The following is a 22,618-nucleotide window of genomic DNA, read 5'->3' as shown; positions in this document are numbered from 1 at the left end:
AGTGTCATCATAATACCTCCCCCACAAAGAAGAGGATAGATTCCAAACCTCGAAATGTTATGTTATACCTTTTATAACCTATAACTATGGCAAATTCCGAAATCCTGTTATCCTTGCAAACTTTTCATCGTCAATAACAAACTCTAAACAAAGAAACCTCGATTTATGATAAAATTCTTTTGTATTGTATGCTATGTTCTCTTCTTCACCTTTGTCTAGTAAACTACTTGCTACATTCGTGTTTTCCAGCCCACCGCCCTTTTGGTTTCTATATTTTTTCATCATAACTCCCTCTATCTTCTACATTATCACTATACATGCATCAGCTTTCGTTCTTCCCCTTTTCTATACTAATTGCTCAAACTCTCAATCAAATCTGGGATTTTTTGTGTTTTCTTTTTCCATATGCTGAATCCAAAAACAATCACTTTATAATTTGGCCAGCTTGTATTTCCCCTCGTCTACCCCTCAGGGTCTCAAATCGATTGCTGAGATAAGGTCGCTAATAAATTTTTTTAATTTAGTTTTAATCTCTACAAACATTTTGTTATTGATAATGGAAGATTTGTAAAATATAACAGGGATTTCAGTAATTTGCCAATAGTTATTTAATAACCAGTTACAAAGATGAAGTATCTAAAATCCTGTTATCCCCTTTTTTTTTGAATTGTTACGTAAAATTTCTTGCAATCAAAAGAGGCACATTGCACCTCATGAGGGGTATTCTCATGTTGATATTGCAGACCCCCTTTAGAAACATATTGCACAGGTTACACATAGAGAAATGTAACAAATACGTGCTATTTATAGTATACATTAATTTTTGACCATATAAACTTAAATATTTTTATTCCAAAAGAAAATTTACCTTAACCCATTGGCATGTTACGACGAAATCGGTGAAAATTGGTACAACAATCGCGCTGTAACTAGACAACCGTGATGAAACTTTGGCTATCTTGTATTTTTGTCCTTTAGATAGCATCGGTGAACTCTGTATAATCTTATCCATCATGTAGACTATTTCATGTTTCTGATTGACAGAACTGTGTAAAATATAATTTTTAACTTTTTGTAACAAGTTGATGTATGTTGTTGTTTTGACAATCGCAGAGCTTTAGTCAGCATTGTGTAAAAAAATGCATTTTTATCATAGCAGTGTATCTAAGTTTGTTTGGTTAGGGCATTGAAAATAATGAGAATAGTTGTGATTCAGAAAAGCCCGTTGCAAGGTGACATACTATACTTATATGTTTCACATTTTGCATATATAGTATGTATATATCTGCCTATGTAATAGTATACCTATGTTTCTTTTTCGTAATGAATTTAAAAAGTTTCATATCTGTATCACTCCTATAAAACTCAGGCTTTTTTACTTATTTGTAAAATTAGCCAAAACGTGAAAAATAGAACCACCTGGACACTATTAAATGGACACTTAAGTCACATGCCAATGGGTTAAAATTAGGGATTAAACATGATATGCTTGGAAATTAAATAAGCAGTGGCAAAGTCTGTGGTCCTGATAGAATAAGAGTTATTTAAGATAATTTACTAACCTACGTAGATTCTTTGGGTGAATAATGATAAATAAAGTTACAATGACATTTTCAATTCTCACAATTTGTTAGTTAATTATTCTTGTTTTTACAAATTCAATTTGTCAATTCCTACTCATTGCTGTAGTTGTAAGGAAGCAAAAATTATATATTTAAATTATGATAGATTAAGTTCATATAGTAAGAATGATAAGTACATTAGCAGTGTTTTACTCTGAATAGTGAAGGTTTATATTGTAACTTGTGTTTTAGAACCTCACAAATGTTTGTTATTAATGTCTATCACCAGAATAAACATACTATGTATAATTAGTTGAAATAGACATTTTTAACAAGAACTTGTATTTTCTTTTATGTATATTATAAAAAGAATTGTTAATATACTTTACCTATTTATTCTTTATTTTGAATTCTCTTAAATATTACTGTCACCTTTATTGTGTTTATTTTTTGAATTAGCTACTATAGATGAGCCGCTTTGAAAGTGAGGGTGGTGGTAGGCGTAGTCTAGCTCCTGCTCCTACCTCCCCCTATGTGCAAGAAATCTTCGCGCAGGTCACTTTCAAAGTGGCTCATCTATAGCTGTAACTGATTTTGTCGATAAGTATAAAAACGATATAGCACTTATTATTATTATTGTTTTTACATATTTCACAGTTAATTTTATTGTTTTTACAAAGTTTACAGTTAGTTTTATTCTTTTTGTGTAGTTTTGAATTTATTATTTGTCCATTCAAGAACAAAGTGTTTTGGTTGGGTATTAGTTAACTTTGCGTATTTACCAAATGATGTTTTACTTATTTATCAATGTTGCAATATATTTTGGAATAAATGTTCTATACAAACAATATTTCATTTATGTTAAACCTCAATTACCTCAAACAGATACTAGGGCATATTAAAGTGACATCAGTACAATAAAAATCACTAAGCTGTACACACGATGGATAGAGTGGCTGGTGCGCATGTGTTAGCAGATGATAGCTGCGTCTTCCACTGTTGTTAATCGCAGAGGTCTCATCTCCGACGGGATGCTATTTCCTAGCCAGAAAATATTCACTGTACTACTGTATATTTCGATTACTTTTTGGTTTATTTCTTATCTAAAGTTTTGTATACACTTTCTTGAATATTTTTAATTGCATACAATTTCAGTGCAAAGTGTTAGTGTTGTTTTAATTCGACAAACGAGTGCTCAACCAGGTTTTAGTTTAGGCAGAATAAATAAAAAAGATCTGTTATTCACAGCCAGGCATGAACAATTAGGTGCAATGTATATTAGTATTTAAAACCTAAAAAGACGTATTTTGCAGAAAAAAATTTTGTCCGAGGTAGCAGAAGCATCTCATAGTTCGGCATATAAGATTGTTAAAGAAACCTCTCACTTGTCTGGGATGGTTAAACAATTTGTAACTTATTGCTATCTAACAGAAAGGCAATAAAGGGCCTAGATGACTTTGATATCTACGTTTTGTATCAGACTATAAACAATTGTAGAGGGAACTAGGCCAAGTTTGAAAGGAATTCTTTGAGGCCTTCGAAAAGAAGTAACCTTTTGCTGATCCATCATACTGGACTAACAAGCGAAATAAAAGTGATTTGTACTATATTTAATAAAATAGTATACTACCAAGTTCAAAAAATTATGGACATTTTCGTTACATGCATATTTTGTTGGCTGAGTTCTGTTTATGTTTACACTCCAGACCGTCCACATCATGTGTATAGTGATAAGACTTATCTGGTTTATGGCTGTGCTGGTTTACATGATCTTAGAGCCTCAGGATAAACTCAAGTGTAAACACTGACAGCCCATGTAAAATACTTATTACACATAACTCGGACAACAAAAAACAAATGGAATATAAATTCCTTAACCACATTCTTAGGATGTTTGAAAATTTACATCAGTTACATGGATATAAAATACATGTAAGTTATATATCTTGATAGCTCTAAATAAAGCGACATTTCTTTTATTGCACAGTACAAGCATGAATTTCTGTAATTATTAGTAGCTACTTTTTAATCACATATAAAATCGATCGGAGACGTGGAATTTCTTGTTTGAAATTTCCAAAAGAGTTTGAATAGCTTTTTCTATTTAATATATAATGTGATATGTAATAGGAAAATGCAGTGGTTGCTGTGTAGAGAGGCCTAATTTCGCAAAAAGGCTAGTAGCGCAATTACATCAACCGCCCCGCCCCTCGACAACAAACTGTACGAGGTGATCTTTCACAATATTGAATGAGCTATACTTTAGTAAATAAACACTCCTAATTGTTTCATTAATTTCAATTCGTGACTATTCTCGCAAAAACCATTGTGGGATGTATTACATGTATAACATTTCACTACAACCAACATTCTCTGTGTTAATATAACCACTTTGGTAGTGGTTCAACTACTTCATTTATTAGATGAAATACTCACACATATTGATATATCAACTTAATCATGAAGATTTCAGAAGAAGCTGTTATTAGTTCTTCCTTTGGCACAAAATCAGTTAAAAATGTGTATATGAGTTAGAAGTACAACTATTTTCAACTATCAATTTATTACACTGACCCTCTCAGTTGAATGAATTTATTTTATTTTATAAATATACGTATAATATTACGATCTTAAGAAATAAACTTAATAACTGAAAATAATTTTTAAAATTACAGAAAGTAGCTTGAAATAAAGCAACTAAAACTAGGGAAATGAGCTTGCGCAGACTCGAGTTGCTCTTTTTAAATTAACAACGGAATGAATTTTCAACATTTTATAAAATAAAAAAATGAAAGATAAAAATTGTGTGTGAATTGAATTTAATTTGTAAGTGTGAAAGCGTTACAGATTATAAGTAATTTAACAATAGGATATATAAGCAACAAGGATAACACGATTACTTCAGATTAAAAGGAGTCTGTCGGAAGTGATAAGGGACACTGAAGGGAGAGATGATAAGGGACACGGAAGGGAGAGATGGCTGTACACTGGACAGACTGTCCGCTTGTAGTCTGTAGACAGCACTGCCTATGTATCCTCAATAGACATACAGGAAAAACTGAAATTTAAGAATAGTTGCACATTTACAAGGCGACAACTGTCAAGTTTCATGAAATTGTGGCCCAAAAGTGGAGGTAGAAGACTACCTACAATACTCCACACAATTGAGACAATAATCCAGGTAGATTGTACTTTGATGTTCCAGTCTCTTTTTGGGCCTTGTATGTTTGAATTTTATTTGATAACATTTCTTTGATTATTTTTTATTATCAGTAGCCAAGTGACTCGACTTCAACAGACGGGTTGGCTTTGAGCCTCAATTACTTTTTGTATGATAAAACTTAATACTTGTTTGATAATTAACGTCTTCATCTTTGACAAAATACTTGATGATAGATTGTATCAGCACTTAAAATACTAAATTCTTGTATAACAAAAATTGTATTCAAGAAGCAGAGGTCACATTAAGCACGTTAGTGACTTCTACTTAAACTGATCTAGCGATTCACTAGGTATACTTGCAGAATAGTTTAAAACGTTCTTGTCACCAAATTTTTACGTTGGCTGTTGAAACTTTTGATGGCAGAGTAAAGGAATTGCTTCCAGGGACCGCCTTGGTTGACAGCAAGGTTCATCCTGATACACGGTATTCCTGGTTCTGGCTATGCTTTTAGTTTTGCCAATGCACCATAAACATACAGGCTTACCACTGTAAGAATGTCAAGTTGAATGAATGAAGACCTACAGTGGTCTATATCCAGCACATGCCAGTATTATGTTGGATATGCAAAACAGCTTGTTTACTTCCATTTTGTAATTCAGAATTGTTTTATTTAATTGCCATATTTATGACAGACTTTATGACGCCTTATTACTTTTATGTTTCAACAGTATTATCACCATCACAGAAATAACTTGAGGGAACATAACCAAACTCTGTTTCGAGGTTTTTCAGGTGAAAGTAACTGGAACCAGTTTCTGTTCATAATTTCTTAGGCAAGAGGTACTGACTGAACAAAGGTGTTTTCAACCAATTATCACTTACATACAAGGAACAACCAACAATTTTTACTACTTAATCAGCCATATATTGTTAAAAATCAATTTATTTTGGTTATCAGGTGGATTAAAATTAAATGTAGGGGTCTAGTTAGAACTGAGTAATTCTTCGTCAACCCTTATTAATTGATGGTTTCTCATTTGTTACGTTTGCTGCATTATTAATAAAATCACTATCTAATTCTTTGACGGGCATCAGTGTTCACTGTTCAGTATAACCTCACTTATCTGTATTACAATCGCTCGAGTTTTCCGTACCGGTTTTACAAAGAGGAGAAAGCCCAGTTTTTAAGAATAAAACATTTTTTTTTTAATTTACTGTACATTTTTCGACCAACACAATATCGGCGTTAAGAACAATACGTTCGATATAATGGCAGATTAAAAAATGTTAGTAGGTCTACGAATTATTGACAATTATAAATTTGGAAGTTGTAAATGATTGGCTTCAGACCGACAGTCAATACATCGGTGCTGCGATGACCTACGTAAAAACTGTATCCACAGCTTGTTCTTCGATTATAACAGATGGCACTGGGAACTATTCTGATAGTGAAGTTCCGGAAGATGTAATGACTCATTCTTATGCCACGCGCAGGTAACTGTCTGACGGTTTATTTTTAGCGACAGTCTGACCTGCGTCAGCGGACTTTGGCGTTGAAACATCTGCGTAATCTTAATTCTCTGAAGCAGCGTACATACCAGAGATAACAAAGTTACTGATGTTTTTATGAGCCTCTACAAACACCTCTTGTTGTTGTTTATGTTGTGTTTTACTTGTTTCCTGTACAATTCATCTCTATAAAACCAAATAATAAATTGGTTCCCCTTGATCGTACATTTGTAACAAGTAAGTTCCTTTTTATCTGCAATCTATTGTAATTTAAAAATGTATTTTCGGTTTATCTATATCACTTTCGGTCCCAATTAATATGGATAAACTAGGTTGTCTGTCCATACTTGGAAAACATTTGTATCCAGCGATTTTGATTAGCAATTTCACTCGACTTCAGTTCTAAACAGATTATCACTAATTTTTATTGCATGTTGAGACAACAATTTGCAACTTAACACTACTCAGCCGACTGAAACGTAAGTAAGAACTTTACGTGTATTTCCAATAAAAAAGCTGAAAGCTTCTATGGAACAAACAACTGGTTTTGTTGAAACGTTCATGTTATATTCGTATATAGACTATTCATTAGCAAAAGTATACAATATTGTATATTGACACCATTCTAGGTTATTGTGTATGATGGGGCATGCAGTAAAGTGAAGTTTTGTGAACGCAGAGCATGAATGTGTTAAAATTATTTTCTTTGGATGTAACTGTTATCAAAGAGTTGATATTTACTATAATTTCCTATTTCTTGTTTCGTTACCAATAAGGATAATATATAATATAGTTATATGTTGTCGAATTGGCAATTTTTACATATTCTTGTGTAGGATTTTCGGTTAATTTTTTAAGCTCAATTTTCCAAGAAAAATTTAATTTAATCTTGTTAATGGTTGCAGTGGTACTTTTGTGATTAAGGTCCATTACTAGTGATTTTGGTCCAGACTGATTTAATTAATTTCATGTGTTTGTTATATTTTTGATTATGATTGATCTTGATTTGATGTTAATTTTTTTGTTCTCTAAAATGTTTTTTTCTAATTCATGTATGAAATCATATGAAAAATAGTCTTGTCCTTTTTTGTTCGTTTTTTATAAGAATTTTTTTTATAGATAAGATCAACTTCAATTATATACAATTTATTATTTTAATTGGCCTTGTTCTTCAAAGTTGAAAAAGTAACACTGCAGTCATCATAATCAAAATTAAATACAATAACAAAATTTAGTTTTTTATGAGCTTCAAAAACTAAACAAAAATCTTATACAAAGATCATATATTTTATCAGTACATAACGGTGAGTTTTTCTATTGTTTTCTAAAACTATGAAAATCGAGGATTAGATGAGAGCCTTAAAGAGTAAAATTTAATAAAGTGTGGTAGATATTCAAAACAATGGAAACTGTAAAAAGAATTAAAGGGAAATTTTAAAATGTATTAATCTCAATTAACGTTTTAAAATTTAAAATGTCATTGGTAGTTCTCTTAAGCTCATAATTTAAATGCGTTTTATAAAATATATTATCAAGCTGGTCTGTTACGATTTGTCTTATAAAGGATCTATGTGTATATTCTACTAATAACTACTCAACCTATTTAGTTTGAATTTTGTGTGCTCTTAGATTACAAATTGGGATAACATATAGGCCTATATGTTATTTTTAAGTGTCTTTAAATGTGTAGAGATGGCAAGAAAGGCTGAAATATTTCTTTATATTTAAATTCTTAAAAGTAAGAAATTATTTATTTGTGTGAGAATGATAAAGGATATATCTGTATACAGTGTTCGATTTCTAGAACTAAGCTAACAAAGCTTTATCTTCCAGGGGTATGGAAGACTTTTCAGTTGAAAGGGAGGTGTTTTTATGTTCTTACTTATGAGGTGATGCGTATGACATACTTTCTTAATTTTGTCAGTTAGAATAGGTACTGTAGGTACTGGAATGCTGTTCCATTGAGTTTCATCTGAGACTGAAACTGTATATATATATATATATATATATATATATATATATATATATATATACATTGAGGATATATATATATATACATTGAGGATATATATATATATATATATATATATATATATATATATATCCTCCCAAACTAAGATTGAGACTGACTTCCACCATATATAGAACCCAGATGTCATACCTCTTAACATCTGCATCCATTGTCAATTTGTTTAAGAATTCTCGTACCATTGTATCCTATTACAATATCCTGCCAAGATTATTTACATTATACTGTCAGTTTTCCTGTTGTTAGTGATGCATCTCTCTACTGCTGCTAAGATTTTTTACTAACACAGTAATTACTAAGGAATAATATATCCCTAAGTAGTTATCGGCTGACTGATCACTTTACAACTTCGCTGCTTGTTTAATCTATAATAAGTAATCTTCTCGACTAGTTAACCCGACTAGTAAAATTGCAAAAATTGCGTTTTGTTATTTTATGATCGTAATATATTATTCGGTTTCCTTGATGTTAATTTTAGATCAATATTGGGCATTTTAAACGTTTTATAACTTAATACAAGAAGGACTCTTCAACATTTATTTTACCCAATCCTGAGAGAGAAACTCTGTAACTGCTGAAAAAGCATGGGCATTCATTGTAATTTTGATTCAGTTTCACTCCATCAATTCATAATCCTTTAACTGTTTGTAATCCCCATTGTACTTAATGATTACGGGTATATATTAACACAACATTGTGTTAGAATGAATAAATTTTATTGTTGTAACTTACGAAACACGTTCATTTTATTTCATCAACATACTGTTATAATAAAAATGTTTACGCTTTTCTGCCAGCAAGAACCTAAAACCCCCTTGAACTTGTAGGATTTTAAGTATTCCTGTACTCATAGTATCATTGTTTGGATTGAATTTACTCTTAGGACACACTTTCCATCTTGGAAATTTTGACAATTCCAGAAGAGGGCTCAAAAACTCACTATATAGTTTTAGAATACTCTCTGTATTGTCATCTGCAAAAAGAATCAATTTGTCAAGATAAGCTGCTTGGACAAGTCATTAATAAAAATCAAAAACATTGGTCCTAAATCTGACCCTTGAGGGACACCTGCTTCTAAATAGCGTGGAGGAGATGGATACTTCCAAATAGCCAGCACTGCTATGACTAATCTTCACTACCTGACTGCGGCCCCTCAGAAAGCTCTTGAACCATTTATGAGGAACTCCTCTAACACCACAGTGCTCCAACTTATTTAGTAATATTTCCTGGTGGTGTTAACATTTTTTTATAAGAGAGAGTGTTATCTTGTCTGAAGTATATAGTCTGGTAATTATTTGGATTGGTAAATTTTCAACGATTTAGATTTTTAATAACAAGGCTTTTATGCAGGGTGAAATTGATGTGTGAGTTGTCATTCTGTGACTTATTTCTGCGCTTAGATTGCATCAAGTAAGGTCTCATCTTCTCATGTAAGTTTTTATGGGGACTGGACCTCGTGGCTGTTTTGTAGACTTAAAGTTCCATTGGCCAGACGTCACTCATTTGTGGGAGGTCTGTGAAATTTAGTCATTTGTGGGGGCCTTATTAAAAGAAATAATTATGAAATGTTTACATTGCAATAAAAAAAATAAATCAAATGTTCAATATAGGTTTGTATGAGTGCCTGTTATAATTAATATAAATTATGACTAAACGTTAAAATATTGTTTGATCTAATGCTGAATCGTATGACAAATATTATTTGTACTGTATTTATATCAGTATTATAATTGACTTTTTCAATACCTTTTTAAAAATAATTGTATGTGATAAAGCTCTTCATGGATTTAACTCTTAAGGAATACTAAGCAGTAAATTTGTTCTGTTTGCAGTCATAACTGTCAAGGAGCTAATCCTCTCAGTATGGTCTTTCCTTGCCGACTGTGTGGCGAGCAACTGATAAGCCAAGCTTTGCTCAAGAAACATTTCGCAGAGAACCATCCCGACAGAAAGGTGTACCAATGTCCGACGTGTCAGATGGAATTTGATGACTTGGTGGAAGCCAATGACCACATGATGGCGCACATCAAGAACAATTATGAATGTTCCGTGTGTTTCGAGAAACTGCTTACAAAACCCAAACTCATGGACCATTATGCTGAGTATCACCCTGGTGTAGACCGCAGCACGTGTTCCATTTGTAACAAGAAATACTCTGACCCCAGCGCTCTGGCCAAGCACAGGCATGTTCACACAGGAGAGCGCCCCTTTCAGTGTCCGATATGTTACATGACCTTCACTCTCAAGTGCAGCCAAGTCGTTCATCTCAGGAGACATACCAATTACCGCCCCTATAAGTGCAAAAATTGCCCGAAAACGTTCTTCAACTGTGGCGATTTAAGGAAACACAACCGAAGGCACACGGGTGAAAGGCCCTATCAGTGTGGTGTTTGCAATTACAGATTCACTCTGAAGGAATCGCTCAACAATCACGTGAAAACCCACTTGGTAGAGCGTCCGTTCCAATGTGCTCATTGCCCGAGGGCTTTTACTACCAAGACGAATTTGAAGAACCACATACACCTTCACGGGGAAGCAGCACCTTACCAGTGTCCCCTCTGTTCGGATACTTTCTACCAACTGGGACATGTTCGTACTCACTTGAAGAACAATCACATAGATGAATTTGGAAAAGATTTCATGTGCGAGATCTGTAGGAAAGATCAAGGAAATCCCTTGCAACTGTTACAACATTTGATGTCGCACGATATTAACAAAGTCAAAGAGGAGAACACCCTGAGTAATGTGGCCAACGGCAACACAGATTCAGAGTCAATGCCTGTAGTGAAGAGAAAAAGAGGGCGTCCGAGGAAGCATCCAGTACCACCTGTCTACAATGCCATCACGAAAAGAAATGGACAGAAAAGATTTTACATTAAAACAGAAAAATCTGCTGCGCCTATAGAAGTCAGGCTGCGGAAGACTCGTACTAAGAAACTTAAATCGGATAGCACACTGCTAGAAAACTCAGATGGAGTTGTGAAAGATGAAATTAAAGTGGAGGACGAGGAGACTGATGGAATTTATGAAGTGGCTAAGTACGAACCGGTGGTCAAGGATGAGTTTAGTTGCACAATGTGTAACTCTGTGTTTACATGTTTCGAAGGTCTCCTCAACCACGTTCAAATCCACATCTAGGACCAAGAATATCACGTTAATTGGATTTATACCATAGAGGAACTGATTGTTATATGTAGAGCTATTGTTCATAACATGTGTTAATAAAGGTGTAAAATAATTATATATTAGTTATGGTGAGCATTTGCGTAGTTGCATTCAATCCATTGAATGTTTTTAATAGGTGACATATTTTATTGAGTTAAATTACAACTTAATATCTTGGTACTAAATTATTAAACTTAGCAGAAAATAAAATATTTGAGTGTTCAGTAAGCAGAAAATAAAATATTTGAGTGTTCAATTATTTTATATGATTTATACTGAGTACTAAATTCAGTGTCCATACTTTATACTATTTGCTTGTAATGATTTTTATTGTTGTACTTTGCGTTTTACATCAAATTATCCTTTTTAACTTATAGTACTTTAAGTTGATTTATGTAAGACTAATAATTTTGTGTAATGTGTGAATTTTATACAAGACTAAGTTTCATTATATAGATTTCCTATCTTTTATTTGCTGTTACCATCTTCTGTTACTAATTTAAGTTTTATATAAAATTCAGAATAGATCTAAACTATAATATTTTTTTATCTGTCCTACTTTACAGAGCAGTGAATTAAAACAATCTAAATTTGTTAATATATTCTAGAACACATTATACCAGGAGGCCTACTTTTATAATATAAAGGATGTATTCAAGGTCGATTGAGATATTCATGAACATTCCTCTTACGTGGTTTCCACAGAATTATGCAAAACTTTCATTTACCTAACACAAGAGTTAAATATAGTCATCATAAATATATCTTCCTCCGTAGGTGTATTAATGTGACAAAATATTAATTTGCATTGATTGTATACATATGATAGTAACATATAGTTATGTCATCAAAAAAGCATTTTTATTACCTTCTTAGGGAACTGGGTGGTGTAATAAAATATATCATAAATACCCAAAGGCCACAGAAATTAAGGGAGAGACAGTGGACAACTCAGTATTTAGGCCCTTGTAAAAAGATAAAAATCTGTTGTTGACCCCCGTCATTGTTGAAAATCTGTGTTTTCTTTTATAGGTCAGTTCACTGATCCATTCCTTTCATATGCCATTTTATATGCTAAAATAGTTTTGTCGTGTTTCATAGTTACTTTGTTTTTAAGGGAGACCTGCATATTTTCTAAAGTTAAAGTTGTGATGCGAATCGACTCGATATACATCATGTTTTCTCCACATAAATACGGGAATTGGACTTTTCCATAAAACTAGATGCTAAAAATTATGTCTTTTATCATATTATTTGAAACTTTCGGATTCTGAAATCAAAATTTCAGCTAAAACTATGTATTGTACCTGATCTAAAACTTTTCAGAAAAAGAAGTCCAAAATTCCAGTTCACTTTGCAAAGTCAGATTTTTTTTCCCAACTCCTCTTTTGAGAGTGAAGTCATTAAAGTGAATGGTGCAATTCAGTTAGAAACAATTTTAAAATTATTTGAGAAAAAGTAATAAACATTTTGGAAGTATTCAAAATGTTAATACTAACTAATTACACTTAAGTAAAAACATAACAATACACAGGAACAAACACAGCAGTAGAAAATTTTATGGATTTTGCCTTCACTAAATATCCAAAACGTACCATGTGTGTGAATATGCTTTTTTGTGCTCTTTGTACCCATAAGAACACAATGAGCGCAGAAAAAATTGGTCTCAAATGACGGATAACCCCATTATCACCAGGTTTACAGTTCATGTTGAAGGATCACGTGTGAGCAACCTAATAAACAGGAGATATCTTGCAAAGGGTTTTTGGTAGCATTGACTTCACGAGGCACAGAGTATTAACTGCCATACTTTCCGTGATTGGAACCCCTTGGATCCCCTTTTATTGTCTCGTTTCCTTAAATAAGAGAACAAATTATTCAGGCTGAAATTACTTATTGCTGTATTTTTTAGTAGAATTAAACAAATGCTCTTCATAGATCTGCAACAGCGGTTTACAAATATAGCCAAGGTTCAACCGATAAGACCATGTGGGTTACAAACAATACTTGAATCAACCCTTACCACTATAACTAAGTTATGTGTAGGAAGCAATACTTTACGTTACTCTGCAAAATAATTAAGTATTTTGAAAATATTATTGAAACTTTCACCTGTTACTAAAATATGTTCTTGGCCAGTTTTACAATTCCATAGATTTCAGGAGGGACTATATCGGGTTGTTGCTTTGGTCCCCGCTATATCGATTACATTTTAACAGAGTTTTCCTGAAAAGAATTGTTATGCCGGTGTGGTTTATGCCGTTGTTAACCCGTATCATAAACTTATTGAGTGTTCATAGATTGTGTCTATATACAGAATTTGGTTGAAATCATGTAGTCAGGGCCGATGTTTACATGTATCTACAGATATATGCAGGGATTAATTTTGATTGAATCCGAAATTCAATTTTGTTGTTTTTTTCCTATATTAGGCCTTATTGGCACTTAGGTTTAATAGCCTATTGAGTATTTGTCACATCTAATGTGTTACCTGACTGTAATTTTATGTTAATATTTTACTGCACCATCCATATCGCAAAGTAAGTGTATATAGCACTATTTTTATCGTCACTTGTTTTATTAGTTGTAATAAATTTAATGTAGTAATGCTTGAAACTTTGGCACATTATGTCATTAGTGATAGAATTAGATTTTTAACTTTTATTCACGAGTATGATTTTTGTTTACATTACATTTGTGTCTGTATTTCTGGTGCAAAACGTTATCATTTAACGAACCTGTACGAATATATTTTTGTACTATTCATACTGCTGATAACTGTTAGGAGCATTATTTAGCGAACACTGTAATGGTCTATCCGATGACATCAGGGTTGTCCAGACAATTTATTGTGACTAGAATTGGAGAGGTAAAATAAAAAGGCTTAAAGTTCAATGATAGCATTGTATTTCCCTACTCGCACTAAGTAATATTTATTTTGAAATTTGTAAAAACTATCCTTGTGTCACCCTTTGTATTTTACCTACCTTTTTTAATCGTTAAAATCGCTTTAGCTTATTGTTTATGAAATTAGTAGTATTCTTATTCGTTTCACAAAAAAAAAATTGTAAGTCACAGCGTTATCTTGCTTATTGTACAAATGTAACTAACCAGCCAACTAATTTTCTTACTGACTCTAAAATGGCTAACCTACCATTACCTGAAATTTGCAAAGGATCTCTCAATTGAGGTAAATGTGCAAAGTTTTTCACCCTTTTCAAGAAACCAGTAATTTCTAACACGTTGTATATAAACCATTAGTGAAAATTAAGTGAAACAAATTGTATGATATCACAATAACTTAAATCATAATAATTAAATATGAGTTAAAACCGTAAGTAGGTTGTCATTGCATTAGCTGATATTTTTAATTTGCAATTTTACAAGTTTTAACTGTTGTGTTTCGTCTCCTTTAGCATATTTGTTCCTAATTAAACTGTTTGTATATTTTAAGCACTTATTATTGTTTTTTTTTATTATTATATACATAAATTATCGAGAAAAATATCTTCAGGGGTGGGCTTTTGTTCATAAATTGTTCATCTTACATGAGAATGTTTACAATGCATTATTGTAATATTGTGACATGTTTCATTTGTAATATGTTTGTTTTACTTTTAAATATATACATAATAAAACATTTTGAACATGATAAGGAAGGAAAGATATTTATTCAAGCTACCCTTTCTGCATTATTAAAATATATTCAAGTTTATGAAAATGAAGATAAATATATCATATAAAATTAAAATGTACTGTTGTTTCACATTCAGTGTGCAGTTTGTTTATTGCAATTTTGCACGATTTAAAAATATTTGATTACATTTTATGTAATGTGCTTGTACTAGTTTATATTTTTTAAATAAAGTTGATTTGTCCGTTGAAATTTAATTTACAAGGGAAATGCATTAATATACGAGTACTATTAGGGGTAATTTTAAAGTCCCTTGTATAACCTCTTATTTTTTTTAAATTTTGAGTTACACATTTCATATAAAATTAGAATAACATAAATAAGAGTAGGACACTGAAAATCATTGGAATATTATTATTGATTAATGTTATCTCATACCATACCTCGAATTGTGTACTATCTCTATCAATGTTACCATTACACTAAAAAAAATCACTTTTCAGTAGTGTGTAATGGTTAAAATAAGACTTGCTAAATTAAAACGACTAATTGTTTGTTTGGATGGAATCTGTTTTGACCGAGCAATGTTTAACTTTTTAAATTATAAAAATGCAACATATTTGCATTAATGTTTGTGTTTTGTTCTCCTATTAATATAAAATCTTAGAGGCAAAAATCACGCTAAAATTCTTTTATTGATAACACTGTATTATTTATATTATATATATATTCTGCAGAATAAATTAATTCTATAAATTCTGAGTTCTGAATTGAAAAACAATTAAGGATGTGTGAATGAAGTGAAATAAAATTACAATATATGAAATTGTTTTTATTTTTAACACGCTTTTATTTTAACGATAGAACATAAAAAGCAACAAATAAGTTTATTTTTTAAATATAAATGTATGACTTCTATGATCAAGTTTATTATCGATTAGTATTTGAATAACAGTATTTAACCTGTTGACGAGTGAGCATGACATGATAATTTGCCATATACTGTGAGAGGCACATCTAATTGCGTATTTGGCCAGAAACAGGCCACCAAGGAGTAGTAGTGTGCCAAGCTATTGTACGTAAAATAGGACAAATAGGGCTAGGTTCACAAAGCGGTACTATCTGGATGACGACAAATTCCCAAAAATTCCACTAGATGTCATAATACCCCTATAAGAACATTAGTTCATAGTGCTATCTTATGACAAATAATGTGTTCCCTCACACACATGTTCATGAATGGACAGCAATTGCTATGGACACTCATTTTACTATCATTTGTCAACAAGTTAGGAAAAATGTTTTTACATAATACGAAAAGGTTAAACAAATTTTTTTCACTCTCTACTATATCAATAACATTTGGCACAGAAAATTCTTGTTATATAAGGTCAGACTTGTATCACAACTACCCTATTGCCAGGAATGTGGGAAGAAATGATTTTGAATATTATTATGACACCCTATATCATAATAATTTAAATTTTGAAAAATTTTAAGATGTTTTAAATATTTTGTGGTTTAGCTCTATGGTAAAATGAGTGCCCCCCTTAATTGGTTCACCTCATTATCAAAGGCCATACTATAATTTTGTATTAATCAGATTTCAGAATATAAAGCAACACCTGATACAATCCAATTTCAAGGGTGTGCTAATAAGTTTAACTTGAATTTCACTAAACTTTTGGTATTTTTTGTTTCAAAACGTTCTAAGACTTCGTAAAAGAATTAAATGACCGTTTTGGATGCACCTTCAATTTATAATCTGAATAAGTAACTAATTTGAACCCAGTTTTTTATTTGTATTTTAAACGGATCTCAAGAATTAGGGCTTCGAAGGTAGTTAAAGCTGGCAATGCAACAGACGTAAGGCAGTCAAGTTCTGTCGCAGTCCATTGAACAAAGCTGAAAAAATGTCACAGGTAGTTCAGAGACACCTACGATAGTTCCATTAAAGAACTTGAAAGCAGCCTCAATTGAAGGTAATCTTAGAATATTTTAAGTCACATATAGCATACACTTCTGATGGCTGCTAGAATAGGATCAACTTTGTTAGAGGAAAGTTCAAGCTTGGTACTAGCTATTAGAAGAAATGAAAACTAATGAAAGAAAGTAAATTGACAAAACTGAAACTTTATTACAACCGACTTTTTTAACAACATAGAACTTTGTTACTTTGGAAAAAGTTGGATAAAAAGTTGACATGAATATATTAAGACTCTTATCATAAATATTTACAATTTATCCTGAAGATAAAAATCAGAAAAATATTTTTAAACTAACGCTTAAACTAATGTATATTATTTGGTTTATTTTATACAATGGAAGTAAGCTAGAATCGTCAATGGTATTTTATCAAATGTTTGGGCGTAACCCCAACATATGTACTCGAGTGGCCCGAGATACTACGCCGCGGTGTTTATAAACAGCGGCTGTTTAGAATCCCAAGACAGTTTTGTTTAGAAACAAAAGACGTCAACCCTTCTCAAGACTGTTTGTCTGGACATGGATCACCAAACCATACTGAAACTATAAAAACTATAAGGGTGTTACGTTAATAGCCAGTGCTGGATTTTCAGATTTTGGTGCTCAAGGCCAAATTTTGTGTGTGGCCCCCTCTCCTCCCCCACCCAAGTGTTATCCGCTTTTAAAATTACTATTACTATGTATATAGCTTACTTGTGATGATAGATTATTAGATTCACTTAAAATAATAAAACTAATCGAATAAAAAGGGTAATTCCTTTAAATTGTAATATTAACCTAAAACACACACACACACACACACACACACACATATATATATATATCCAATCTATTCATATTTATAGAGAGTATATATCGATCGCTAGTTGAGATACGTTTGTACATGACTTTTTTTGACGTCATGAGATTTTCGAATCATGAATGTTCTAAAATTTGAAATTTTATATCTTTAGTTATGTTTACTGCTCTTGTTTAATAAATAGTTCTGTAGTTTTATGAACTACCTTTCTTAAATAAGAGTAGTCATTTGGTAGTCATAAATTGCAATTAATCATTCTATAATAAAGTGTTGAGTTGAAACGCAATTCATTATTATTTATTTCGCAAACGTAATATGGTTGTATGTGTTACAGCCTTATAACTCAAAAACTTATTTGATTTGGCATAGAGAACTAAAAACTTCTGGTAGTAACTTAAAAATTATGAATTTTCACATATGTTAGAGCACTATTAGGCGTTATTTTTTTTTTTTTATCAAAGCCCCCCTTTTTCCCTTAAGTTTTCTTCCCTACCCCCTTCTAGTCTCATTTTGCAAGCATTTTGAAAACATAAATATCTGCTGAGCTACTTTTTTTATTTTGTTAGCAATTAGTTTTCCTAAAAAAAATGTCATGTCAGTATTTGTCATAAAGCGTGTGTATTATTTGTAATAAATTACCAAAGTCTAAATATTAGTTTTTCTTTACAGTAACAATTTTGAAATACTGCTATGTAATATTTGAATTGGTGGTTTTAAATGGAGATTTTCGAATGGACCCTGTAGAGAATATTTTCACAGCTAATAACGTACTAACACATTACCTCAAGTAAGTAAGAGCGAGGGTAGGCCGAATTTTAGCGGTAGACGCACGGTGATGTGGAGCTGGGCGGAGTGGAAAGGGTCGTTAACACGTATTGAATTGTTTTAATTATAACTAATCTTATCATAATTATATTATAATACATAAATATCATTATGTTAGTATTACTAAATAAGTACTAATACTAACCCATATACCTACACCACCTTTAGAAAGTAAAAGACTACACACTCAGAATTATATATTTCCTGGACTACACAAAATTAACAGTATTATGAAAATTGCCCATAATGTCCTACTTTCCTCTCCAGATACCCAAACTTTTATGGCTAAAGCACCTAGAGTAATATTTCGAAAACCTCCTAATTTGAAAAACAAACTTGTCCAAACCTAAATTACACCAACCCGTTACTAATGGATGTGAACCGCGCAACAAACCACGTTGCGGTTCTTGCAAAATTATGAAAAACTCTAGAGAATTCAAAAGTAGCGTAACTGGTTTGACATATCCCATCATTGGCAAAGTAAACTGTGACTCTAAGAATGTAATTTATCAAATTAATAGTAAATTTTGTAACAATCAGTACATTGGGCAAACATCTAACCACGTTAGAGTCAGAATAAAAGGGCACAGATTTGATATTTTTCATAAAGACAAGGAGAAGCCATTGGCCAAACATGCTGCTGAGCACAAAACAGACAAAATTGAAGAGTGTTATGAGCTTAAAGGAATTAATAAGGTCTTCCCTTGTCCTGAATAAAATTTAAATAGATTAAAATTAATAAAATCTCGAACAAGCCCATCAGTTAATTCTAAAATCTAAATATCCAAATGGTTTAAATTTAAGATAAAATTAACTTTTCCAAATCTCATTCTGTGCCATTAATGATATAACAGCTGGGTCTTTAAATGTTTTAGTTGCTTATTTACATTTTTTGTTACTTTCTTCTTATTTGTTGTGTTTCTTGTTGTTCTTTTGATATTTATATTTTGCTTCCTGAAGATGTGGGTCCCACAAAATAAAAAAAACCCACATGCTTGATATTGTGTGTTCGTGCTTTTAAATCCCACGTATATTTATAGAAGCTTTATATCTTTGTTTTTCATTTCAATAAGTGATATATATATATATATATATATATATATTCTGTATTAATCTTTAACTTAGATTTCTTTGGCTTAACAGAGATAAATATTTTTTTCTAAAAAATACAAAATGGCGGCTAGCGGCTTAACATTTGTTAACCTGTTTATATGACTTTTTGTTTGAAATCGTGAATACTATCAGTCACAGAAGTTTCTGACGCCCTTTTGTGAACACCCTATATATAGTTGTGGATCTATATGCGTTGTTGTTTAATAATCAAAACTTTCGAGATTTGTTTTGGGGGAAATCATATGACGGACTTTTCGTAGACGTTCAACACCACGTACTGGTACTGACAACGATAGCCGTCATACACTGCTGATCTTTTTAAATAAGCTCTGAAAAAATATTTGGCTTCACCCTCCCTAATTCCCTCCTGCTTCTATGGTACACAGACACTAAAGCTTCTCTACTCTGGTAGGAAAACGAGGAACTTCAAATTTACGCTATTCTGGATAACAAACTTTGACATAAGTAAGCGACCTCATGGTTGAAGTCACTGATGATTTGGTTGTCAGTTATATGGGTAAAAATATAGAAATAAAAAATAGCTTTACTAAAATTAAATATTTCTTCAGTTTTAAAACTGTTTATTATGCGATGTCTCAAATGTAGTATTGTTTTGTGAAATTATGAGTTGTAATTCTTTAAGCAAATTAGCTATGTACACGTTTCAATTGAAATATTTTCATTGAATCTTGAGTGGAGAGTTTATATTGGAACGTACTTAAATTATTTTAAATGCGTTGTGAGTATAGTTGGTAAACTTGCTGTAATTTTAACACTAAAACTACAGTTTAATAGAGATCACATTCATAGGAAGTGAATCTTCTCTAGTGCATGGGAAAAACCAGTGTGGACGTTATTTCCATGTTGTATGGCAAGGAGAAATAAAGTGGTGTATACATATAATTTTGTTTCCTTTAAACCCTGATTTTCTGATAACTACTTCTTTTCAAAACCATTTGTGTCTCAAAAGTTTGTAGTTAGTTACTGGTTCTTGTATCAAAAAGTCCTTGTTGCAGTTACTTTAAAAGGCAAGATTTAAAATTATTGTACTTGCCAATTTAGTAGGTTTTAATAACAGTGGATCAGACCTCACTTGTGGATCATGGTTGATTGCAATGGTAAAGTATTGCTAAGTACTAAAATGTGAGCAAGAATTTTGAATTAGTATAACAGGAGAAAGTCAGTGCAAAGCAGATGTGAGGTTTTTAAATGAATCTCATGCAATACAAAGCATGGGGAGGGCTTGTAAATTAAATTTAAACTAATGAACATAATTGCACCATGTTTCTCATAATATTATAAACATATTGACCATGCACATTGGGCAGGTAAGCTCTTTTTCTGACCATAAGTCAGGCCTCGTTCTGTTGCCGCTAATATTTAATTATGATTCAATTTTTTTGAGTTCGTAGAACTATTTAGATTTAGCATAAAATACAGTAAAAATCTTCCCCAAATGTAGCACACATGTTTATTAAGGTTCAGTTTTTATTCTATGATTAATATTTATATACATCAAGATCACTTTCAAACAACAATCTCAAATAAGAAAATAAATAACAGAAATAACATTTTCGAAAACTCATAGCTTAGAAATTATTTTTATAACTGTCTTAGAGATCCCTAGTTACTGAATAGGCATTTGCTCTCAACTCATACTGTTTTATCATTGCTGTAGTTGTTTATTTTTTGCTGTTTTGTTAACAGTTGATAGTATCTCCATTGATGCTACCACTTAGTATAAGCTCTCCTTGAGATCACAGAAAGTGGAAAATATCTTTAGTAGGCCTACTCATGCTGATACATTTCTGGACCAACGTCTTCAGGAAGAGCAGAAATATTCCTGTTTTTATTTATTTGCACTATACTGGTGTTGAGATACGTATATTGCTGGACGTTTACTATACAGTATGGAATCGATTTGTGTGCAGAGTAGTTGAGAGTACAAATTCATAGGCCTCAATACAAACCTAAGAAGAACAGCTTCAAATATATTTATTATATTGTGTGTTGAGATATTTTACACGTAATACACTGTAGTATGGGATGGCGTTATATGCAGGGTTGAGAGAAAAATTGATAGGCCACAATCCTAATGATACTAAAAAGAAAAGCTTCAATTCTATTTGCTAATATTGGTGTTGAGAGATAAATTTTTCACGTAATTTACTGTAGTATGGAATAGATTTGTGTGCCAGGTCAAGAGAATAAAATAGGCCTCAATATCATAATGAACCTAAGAAGGACAGCTTTATTTATATTATGGTTGAGAGACATGTTTCACATTAATTCACTATAGTAGCATGTGGAATATATTTATGTGCTAGGTTGAGAATAAAAATTCATAAACCCCTATTGAGTCTAAGAACAGCTTATATATACCATTCACGTGCACTGTATTAGTGTCTATGATGGATTTATGTACAACGCTGATAGTGTAAATTCACAAGTTTCAATACAATACAAGCTCATAAATCCGGAGTAATTGGGATTGGAAGTAATCCGTATAAAAACCGAGAATACAGTAAACAGTATGCAATATACTGCAAAAAATTAGAAATTCACTTGTTACAGAAATCAGTTATATACAGCACATTATGTCATTTTTGTATATATATATATATATATATATATATATATATGGTAGGCCTACTCTGTTTCCGGCAAATACAAACAACAAGAACATTTCGAAGCCATAATTTCTGCTGAAAAAAGGTGGGACTGTCGGTGAAAATAAATCAACAGCCTATCTAACTGTGCCGTGAGTGACATAAGAATGAATTCATAACATTTTCCACTACATTCTCTAAAAGTTTTCACTGTAGTCTGTTCC

General features: G+C 31.8%; 1 protein-coding gene across 2 annotated transcripts in view; it reads left to right on the top strand.

Annotated features, from left to right (window-relative positions):
* LOC124367865 (zinc finger protein 354A-like) overlaps nt 1–22,618 on the top strand; it is a 64,174-nt gene that overhangs the window by 32,077 nt on the left and 9,479 nt on the right. Inside the window, exon 3 of one of the 2 annotated variants that reach the window (XM_046825039.1) lies at nt 10,096–14,321. The exons of the other annotated variant lie outside the window; for it this stretch is intronic. Coding sequence (XP_046680995.1) covers nt 10,096–11,401 — 1,306 coding nt within the window. The 3' untranslated portion in view covers nt 11,402–14,321. Of the gene's footprint in view, nt 1–10,095; nt 14,322–22,618 lie in introns of those variants that run through there. 2 annotated transcript variants of the gene reach the window in all.

Source organism: Homalodisca vitripennis, chromosome 8 (assembly GCF_021130785.1).
Source record: "Homalodisca vitripennis isolate AUS2020 chromosome 8, UT_GWSS_2.1, whole genome shotgun sequence".
In the NCBI taxonomy this organism is placed as follows: domain Eukaryota; kingdom Metazoa; phylum Arthropoda; class Insecta; order Hemiptera; family Cicadellidae; genus Homalodisca; species Homalodisca vitripennis.
The sequence above is the reverse complement of the archived record's forward strand: the minus strand, read 5'-3'. Positions and strand labels throughout refer to the sequence as shown.